This window comes from Quercus robur, chromosome 7, assembly GCF_932294415.1.
Source record: "Quercus robur chromosome 7, dhQueRobu3.1, whole genome shotgun sequence".
In the NCBI taxonomy this organism is placed as follows: Eukaryota; Viridiplantae; Streptophyta; class Magnoliopsida; order Fagales; family Fagaceae; genus Quercus; species Quercus robur.
In genome coordinates this window covers 25,724,740-25,734,714 of record NC_065540.1, presented here as the reverse complement: position 1 = coordinate 25,734,714, position 9,975 = coordinate 25,724,740, and the positions used below count along the sequence as shown (strand labels likewise).

Here is a 9,975-nt window from a genome sequence, read left to right as displayed (position 1 = left end):
TCTCTCAGTTCCAATGCCAGACAGCAGCTGAAAACTTGAAAGGCACCAGAACCTATCATAACCTAATGTGCTTGAAAAAATATTTCACTATAAAATGTCAAGTTAATGGGTGCCCTTAATCATTTGATAATGGACTATTTTAGAAAAATATTGATACCACTTTTATGAGAAATATAAAAAACTATCAAAAATTTCAATTACTTTTTAGTTTCTAAAAATATTTCTTAAACCAATGCCCTTAAGGCATCCATTAACTTTTCCCACTATAAAACCACTCATTGAAAAGAAAACCAACCATCATCAAATGATCCCAAGCAAACAGTTAGACATACTAATTAGATAATGCAAGGTGAACACCTTGCTCATCAGTGCTACAGTTTTAAACAACACAAATCAAAAGTTACTTAGGGTTTATCCCAACAGAAAGGCCTGCAAACATTCAAATCAGTTACTTTGGGTCTATCCCAAAATAAAGGCATATGCTCATCTGCAGACATTTAAATTGTTTATTTCCAGTCAGCAAGGTGTCCAGAAGAACCAGAGCACAAACAGGGCACTTAAAGTGACCAGTGCATCTGCTGAGGGGAGGTGTCATAAACCCTGGAGTGCTCAAGTGCCATGTATTGCCTCCGACCCTGCTGAGGCAGCTCAAGCTCACCAGAAAACTGACTGTTAAGAGGCTGAGAAATTTGGCCCAAACCCAGATCAGGGGGCATCTCATGTGAGCTGCTACCAGCCTCGTTGCCTTTGAAACCCCATGAACTGCTTTGAAACTGATTAATAGCTGCACCATTAGGAGCCATCGGCTGAGACATAGATGCCCCTTCCGTATTCATCAAGTCTTTCACCCCAAGACCTGATGCACGGCTTCGTGAGCCCCATGTTTGATTTGACAGAAGAGAGAGAGCACAGTTTGAGTCAGTGACTCCTGTGAAAGCTCCCGGAGGAATTCCTGGACCAGGATAACTAGTCCCACTTACTGAACCTTGCAGATATAGGTCAGATGGAGGATTTTCGGTGGTGTTTTGCCATGGATGAGGAACAAACTTTCCCATTGAAGTGGCAGATGGATTTGCAGGCATTTGCTCTGACCTTGCAGTTGGCCATGCATCCCTCCCAGAATGCCTTGGATATGCAGTAAAGTCCATCAGAAACCCTCTACTGCTGGTTTCTGTCATTTCAAGAATCGAACAATTGAACTAAAGTTTATAAGCAGGGTAAAGCATAACTGAAAACTGCATATATTTTCACACAGCTAAACAAGCAAAGTCAGTCATTGAAAATGATATTTATACTGATAATGTCTAACCAAAGATGGATGATGAGAGTCGGCCATAGCGTGGGGACAATAATGATCCAGGTGGTGGTTTCCTCCTTCGTTCATTATGACCAGCAAGGCGCCTGCGACAACTTCGTTTTCCTTGGTCAAATTCAGGGAGCTGATGAAATCTGGGCAGAAACTTTCACGGTAGCTATTAGTTGGGATAAATGAAGCATGATTGCCTATTATTTGGTAGAAAACCAACCCTTTCATAGAAAATTGATACAGCAAGAAAATAAGGCCAAGAACTAAATATAATAATAACAACACGTAAACTGGTAATTGTTTCCCCAACATGAGATGGCATACTCTTTATTGCCTCTGTGAATTGAAATGGGAGAAGTTCAAGAATCTTCACTAATCATCCAGTTCAATACACATGAATGTGCATATAGACAAGCCCTCAAACCTTAAAATGAACAAGCACTAGCTTGCTATCGACAGACATCCCCAATATCCTCAGTTCAACAGGTCAGAGGTTCAAATTAGATGAGGTACCCACAAAAGAGGAACTAAAAGAACCTTAAATGGAATCTTAAGAAAGGCTATATGTCATATCATAACGTATTAATCATTTAGTCTAGTATTTTTCCCTGGATTAATCATGGCATCTCATGAAAAACACCTTCATCATATAAGGATTTTAAGGATTCATGAAGTTGTGGGCAAACAGGTCACTGATTCACTACTATCTAATCATTCATCCCACTCAATTCCATCACCTACAATGTGTAAACACATAGATAATGACATAAAAGCCCTTGCTAGGACCTTCTATTTCGATTGAAAATCCTGAAGCACAGATATTGCTAGCTTACTCAGTTCTTTATGTATATTGGCACTAGTCTCTAGGGTCAATCCTAGATCTGATGGAAAGTACTATACATGAAAAACAAAAGAGAATTACAACTACAACGTCATTTAATACATGAATATGGTAATGTTGGAGCCCATGTCAACATTTTCTTGAAAAAGTAGGAATTAAAAAATAAGCTGATTTACATGAATATCCAACTTCCTTTGATGACTCCAAAGATCAACCATTATTCCATTTGAAGTGAGTTATTTTACACTTACCCACCAAAGTCAGGTCCCCGTCTCCTTAGATCTCAAAGACATATATGAGCCTATAAGATGACCCACCATACTCTTGATATTTTTGTCTAAAGAAATTCTCAAAATTCTGTCCAATGATTAAAGAGGCAAAACAAGCAGCTTTGATGTCACTTCGTCACATTGACAGTTCACAAACTAGCCTACCAATGCCTTTAGAAGAATAATAGTATTAGTTAGCATCTAGCATCGATAGACCTTTCAAAGACTCAAGAACTTTTCCTCAACAAGAAAATCTACATTTGAAAACCCATGAAAACAAAAGTTATTGTGTCATGCAAATGCAATATATATACAACCATTTTATTTACAATCTATGTATATTTCCTACAGCATCTGAAACCATGCAATTTGTTCCATGTTTAACTGGTATCCATTAATATGATGGTTCTTTGAATTTATCTCAGTTATATATGCATTCTTTGTTTCAAAAGTGGAAAATTTATTTAAAAAATTGGTCTGTGCCTAATTACTGAATTTATTTGCAAGTCATTTCTAACTGCGGTATAAAGAAAGAAACTGAATTTCTCATGTAAAGCTGAAGCCTCACTTTCATCTAAATTATATCTCTATTCCTACCAAAGACTAGCCCACCCCAAATCAAACATTAGTATACTTTCACTAGAGAAGTCTCATAAATTTTTAGATAATTCCTCGCATCTGGATTGAAGGATTTAAATTTAGGGATTTGAAATACTTGTGACATTATGGATATAAAATAAAATCTTTGTAATAATTTCAAATCCAATATTAATTGGGATTAAATCCGTCCATAAATTCCATCAATAGGAAAAATCTGCCCTTTCATACTTCATTCAAGTCATTTAAACTTAGAAATGAAAACCAAATCTTTCTTTAGGGAATTTCTAGAAAACCTAACATCAGAAATGAAACCTACTTTTTTATTCACAATTTCTTTTTAACGGTGTCACAATCCATTCTCAAATTAACAACTAAGGAAAATTTTATCCTCAATAAAATTTTCAACCATACATCACTATGCAGAACTTTGACGTCCTGAATATGTATTAACAGAGTGATTGATGTGGTTATAATAGATGACACCTTAAGCAAGAGTTGTGATCAAATCTGCTACCTAATGATGATTCAACAATCTACAGAAAACAAAGAAAAGTACTCAAGAACATTCAGCTTCTCCACACATGTCAACGGTCATTTTGATTGCCAGGTCCTACAAATACAACTGACTGTGCTCACTGCATGAGCTGTAGATCACTCATGATTCTAAATTGGAAAGGTCTGACTATATGTACAGAATGTTTGTTTAGAAATTTCAACTTACACATCATTTTACAGATTAACACATTACAAACACGTCAGAAATATATACCAATTGGAAAAGGTTTCTCTCCAAACTAGTTTGGAGAGAAACCTTCAAACTCATCTTTTTATTATCTTTTTACTAAATGTGAAATTTGAAAATCTAATTGCTGGATTGTATGTTTTCATTATATCCTTTGTGCTTGCAAATTTTAAGAAAATTTAAGATCAATAGCTATGTCATCAATGACATGTTTGAATTTTAAGTTTTTGTGATAAAAAATTATGCATAAAAAATAAGTTTATTGATGGAATAGTAAATAACATTCGGTATGAACAAAATTTGACATGCGTGTTAAGAATATAAAGAACATGCAATCTAACAATTAGATTTTCAAAATTCACATCCAATAAAAAGATATAGGAGGAGTTTGAAGGGTTTTTTTCCAAACTAGTTTTGAGAGAAACCTTGTCTCAATTGGAAAAGATTTCCCTTACAGTACTGTTGGATACAGCTTTGATTTCACCCAAATATTTTTTAACAGTGATAAGCTGAGAAGACACAACTCCCAAATCTGGTTTGGAACTGAAATGTTATACATAGCTGACCTTTGTATCAGCTATCATTGTTGGTGTTTTCGACATCTAACCTTACAAGTTCTACCATTCACATTCACCATGCCCTATTTATTTATGATACAGGGCTATGTTTTAGACCTATGTAGAAACTTTGATCAAACTTCAGCGTGATGATTAACTCATTACATGATTTTGGACCATTTGATTTGCATGCTTATCTCTGCATTTATTGCAACAGATATCACAGCATTGAAAGCTAGGGTATAAAATCAGCTTTAACAGCCCTCCAATAAACCTGTTCTCTTCACTAAGGTGGAATATATCAAACGTTTGATTTCAATCTCCTAATTTCAAGCTACAAGTGCAAAATATTGTGCTTCCACTTGGGTCATTAAATCTAGCACTACAACATCCTTTTTTTTAGAAACAACTGTGTGGTAAACAAGGTATTTGCTATTTTTGTCCAACCCAAGTTGCCGGTCTAATCTCTGTAACACCACATGCAGTGAGTCCATTTGGAATCATCTTATTTGGATTTTTGCTCGTTCCTTTTTACCGAAAGGAGGCTAAAGCACATAAGTTTTTATAAATCTGTACATAAGCAAAATAAGCTAAAGCTAAACGAAAAGGCTTGTGGCAAACAGACATGACCCATCATCTCCTGTATATAGGGTGGGAAAAAATATTTCTATCCTTAATTCAAGTACACACAGGTTGCAAGTAAATGATCAAACCAACATTTAGTGCACCCCACCTAAGTTACATGCATAAATCAAATGACTTGGTCCAAAACAATCCAAACAAAATGAATTATTTTCACATAGATAATCCCTAATTGAAATTTGTCCAAAGCTACTTTCACCTTTAAAGACTATAAAATGCCTAGTTATTTGGCTCTTGAACAGCTGAGCCTATGCTTCAAATTTGGTTATGGAACCTGGAAGCTAGATATTTTGATGGACTTAAGAATGATAACTACACATGTTACGAGTGCTTACATCAAAGAAGTTTATGTTTAACTTGTAACTCATTTTAGAAGTAGGGATATACTCTTAAGGCAGGTTGTCTTAGTGTGTGTGAAGAAGACTACTTATGGCGTACACCATAGTTATTACAAAAAAATTAAGGTAAGCCATAGCCTATTTGTAGAGAGACTTTAGACAGGCCCAAAGTCACAGCAATGCCAATAACAGATGAAAGAATTACATCAATTTGTCAGCAACTAAGCATAGCTGTAGCTTCGGGTTGGAATGCAACCCCTTTCACTAAGACATACTTGTACAACACAATTATTCAAAAAACTCTCCTTATAACCAAAAAAAAATTAAAATTAAAAAAAAAAAAAACCCTCAAACTCAGAACATTCCAAATAACAGGCCAAAAATCAACTTCCATCAACACACATATCCAAAGCTAAACAATGAAATGGGGAAAAAAAACCCCATAATCCCAAAACACATCTACAAACAAACCCAGTATCCTGCAGCATCAGCAACAACACTTAAATTTTAAGAAATATGAAGAAATCCCTAGCAGAGGACAAGCAGTAAATACCAAAGCATTTTTCACTATGAATCCAATACCAAAATATAAATGAAAATGTCTAATACCCCGCCCCCTTAATTTTTTTTTAATTCACCCAGAAGCAACCAAAACCTTAAACAACAAACACCCAAACCCAACAACAAGCATCCACATCAAAACCCAATTAAATTAAAAAAAAAAAAAAAAAAGACATACTTATTAAACCTAAGAAATCTAAAAACCCCATCCTACTGATAACAAGAATCTCCATGAACACAAAAGCGACCAACAAATGTTCAAGAAAAAATAATACATGACAAATCAAAGATTATAACTTGAATAACAAATACAAGTAGGAACCAAATGAAATAGAAGAAAATCAAGGAAGGATAGCTTACCTGCTACACTGCTGGCAAAACCTCTGTTCGATGCCAGCAACAATGACCTTAGGTGACTTGGAATGCATGCCACAGACTTTGTGCCTTGAATAGTAAGCCTTGGCATCACTCAGATCTGCCTTGCACCCTTCAACTTGGCACCGAGGAGGCTGAGCACCCACTGCACCACCGCCACCTCTGACTTTCTTTGGAGGGGTTGACTCGGGTCCATCACCCGGTTTGGCCGGAGCCACGGGACCAGGAGGGGCATCCTCAAAGTAAATTTTGCGCCCAAATTTCAAACCATTGAGTGAGTCAGAGGAGGAGTTTGGTGGGGATGAAGAGGATGAGCCTCCTGATGAGTCCGCCAGAGAGCCAGAACCCATTTCCATAGTATGTACTCTCTAGCTTCTACTACTCTAAAGCTCATTCATTTTTTGTCATTTTGATGACACTGGGAGAGTAGTGGTACGTGTAACACTGTAACCAATAAACTATGCGTGTGAGAGAGAGAGAGAGAGAGAAAAGAGAGATGGGTTTCTTTTAAAAGTGGGTGAAGAAGGTGGTGGTGGTGGTGGAGGAGGAGAAGTGGTATTGAGAAGGAGCGATCTGACAGTAATAGGACATGCTGACAGCTGAGTCACAGCTGAGCTGGGTGTTTGTAGCTGTGCTGTATAGTGTAGTATGGTACACTCAGAGACTGTCTTAGACTCTGAGCTCCAAATAATGCAGGGAAAAGAGCCCGAGAGAGAGAGACTGAGAGATAGACTGATGGGCACGTATGTACTTAGTATTTGTGGAGCTTTTACGAAGCTACTTTTAGGCTTTTATGCTCTCACCATCACTATCTGTCGTTTTGTAAAACTTCTTTTCCTGTGTATTTTGGCCCCTCTCTGTCTGTCTAGCATGGACTGTGCCACGGTGGGAGAGCATTCTCTCTCTCTCTTACTCTCTTTCTTATCTTTCTCCCTTTATGTGGTGATGGATTGTGGCTGGGGTTCCTGGCCTTATGGGTACAGTGTGCTTTTGGGGTCCACCATTTTGTTCACAAGTTGGGAGTATTATATAATTCAACTGAGTTGGTTTGGTTGGGAGTTAGGAGGAAGATAGAAAATGTAGAATAGATAGGAGAAGTAAACTAATAGGAAAAGTTACTTGAATAAATTTATTATTATTTTCTTATTACTTACAAGTTTGTTTGATTGTATGGAAAGCGAAAGAAAGAATATTTCTTATAGAAATATGACTAAAGGGTAAGACTATAAAGGGTAAAGTTTTATCTCTAAATATGTTCGAAGTAAAATTATTCAACCACTTATAGAAATAGGACATGTGTTTTGTCATGCATAATGCACATGATTTACTTGGTTAATTGTGTTAAATGAGTTATGTGTATTATATGTGACAATAACAAATATCATCTTCCTATTAGTGGTTAGAGTCCAAGGCTCCAAACATATTTGGAGCCAAACTTTGTTTACCTAAAACTCTCATATTACAATTTACATCCTCACCTACACCTAGCCACATAAGCATTCTTCAAATATTAAAATACTCTCACCCACATACAAACATCCCTAATTACAAATTATATTACCACTACGCATTATTATCATGATAGTCACTCCACAAGTATAAGTGCTTGTGGAAGACAAATGTCGGGTTTCAAGTTTTCAGAAGAGAGTTTCACACATTATATACTTAGATTAGGCTAAAGTAAAATTCTATTTTAGATTAAAAAAATTATATTTATTGTAGAAAAGGAAAACAAAATAATAGATTGGCAACCAGCAGTGAATTGAGCCGATTTGATCAAAGAGAGAGAAGTCATACTAAAGAAAAGACGGTAGTTTCGACAAAATAAAGAATCTCTCTCTCTCTCTCTCTCTCTCTCTCTCTCTCTCTCTCTCTCTCTCTCAATTTCTTTTATTCCCTCACAATTAAGGAGAATAAGTTTTTAATTATCAATTTATAATTTATAAGGATAATTAGTATAATAATTTTTTCATGATAATTTTTTCACTTCCTTCTTTCCTTTCTCTTCCTCTTTACATTCAAACACACATAGGAAAGTATTTTCTTAGCCTTTTTTTCCCCATTTCCCTTCCTTTGCTCTTTTCTCTTCTCTTTCCTCCCCTTCGGCTTCTGTGCAACCAAACATGGTGTAAAAAATGATAGAAAAACAATTATAATTAAGAAGGGTATAATAGTAAATTCAATTTAAGAAACATTTTCTCTCCACATTTTTTTCTTCCAATTTAGAGCATCCACATTAGTGATGCTAAAATAACTAAAATGCTATTTTCGTACCTAGAACAATAAAAATTATGCTACATTGGTGGTGGTAAAGTTAAAAATTTATACAACTAGATATAGTAAACTACCATAGAGTGATAAAAATTTTTTTTTTTTATTCTATGGGGTCACATCTTCTCATTACTGTAGCACAAAGTGATAAAAAAATATAGAATATTTAAATAAAGTGGTAAAAAAATAAATTATTTAATGTTGAGTATATTGTAAAATGAAATGTTAAAATAGATAACATAGGTTTTTGGGTTATTAAAGCACTCGCATTAGTTTGTGCAAAAAATTCTGTCTATTTTAACATAAGAACCTACTTTTTTTTTTAATAATTATTTTACATACTCACTCTTCAAAATATCCTATATCAGATTATCTATTTTATACTGCATTTCATTAAAATGTCATTTTTCTTGGTTTTTTAAATTGTTTCTCTTTCTTCACATACAACAAACACTATCCACTCACTTCCTTTATCCTTAAGATACGTAAAGAAAGAATAAATAACTAAATATAAAATGAATAGTGTCAGTGTAAATTTATCCAATTACTGTAGCAAACTTATAAATTTATAGTCACATACGAATTTATGTGAGTCATTTTTAGGCAAAACTGTATATATTTTACACATTTTTTTTTCTATTATATACGGATTGATCTGAATGCTCAAAAGTTAATTTTCTAGCACCACCAATGTGAATACTCTTAGAATGATGATTTTTGATGGGCCTAGGTGGAAAACTCCACCAACCCCTTGTCCATTCTCCCTTATTTTCACCACACACATTAAAAAAAAAAGTCATGAAAATCTCACATTTTTTATCCTCCATTTTAGATTCTCCCCCTTTTCTACCTAACCAAAACAACCATAAGCCTAATACACACATTTTTTTACAATACCATATATTTGCACTTTTTAAAAATTATTATATAATTTGAATTTATGATATTCATTTCATAGTTATACTCTTTATTATTAGATTAACATATTAATGAGTTTTTTGTTTTTTGTGCAAGTGAGATTTAATCCTACAACCTGATTTCAAGAATAAGTAATTTAATCAATTAAGTTAAGTGAAATTCATATAAAAATGATAATTTTTTAAATTATTATCTTAACTAGTTGGGTAGGAATATATATATATATATATATATATATTAAAAATTTTGGTTAGGGCTTATAGGATTATTGTCTTGATTCCAGACCCTTCTAAACACAATTGGCTCTTCTTTTTTTTTTTTTCTTTTTTTTTATTATTTTTTTTTTTTGGTAGAAAATTTGGCTCTTCATATCATTGTCAAGAATGTTTGACTGAATGTTCAAACGTCGAATAAAGCCCATCTGTCTTCATTAGTTGTGTTGTTGTTACATCGTTATTTTGTGCATTGCATCATTGTCAGTGTCCAACAATGTTTTTACCAAAAGTGAAATTTTATAAAAGATAATAATAAAAGCATGCTTCCAATCTATGCCTC

General features: G+C 34.4%; 1 protein-coding gene across 1 annotated transcript; it reads right to left on the bottom strand.

Moving 5' to 3' along the window:
* Positions 1 to 305: 305 nt before the first annotated feature.
* On the bottom strand, positions 306 to 7,105 carry LOC126692933 (squamosa promoter-binding-like protein 9). Its single transcript, XM_050388750.1, has 3 exons — positions 6,217 to 7,105; positions 1,310 to 1,449; positions 306 to 1,171 (listed from the first exon to the last, which is right to left on the bottom strand). Exons 1-3 carry the CDS (start codon positions 6,585 to 6,587, stop codon positions 558 to 560), a joined length of 1,125 nt encoding a protein of 374 aa, XP_050244707.1. The 5' UTR covers positions 6,588 to 7,105; the 3' UTR covers positions 306 to 557.
* Positions 7,106 to 9,975: the final 2,870 nt, after the last annotated feature.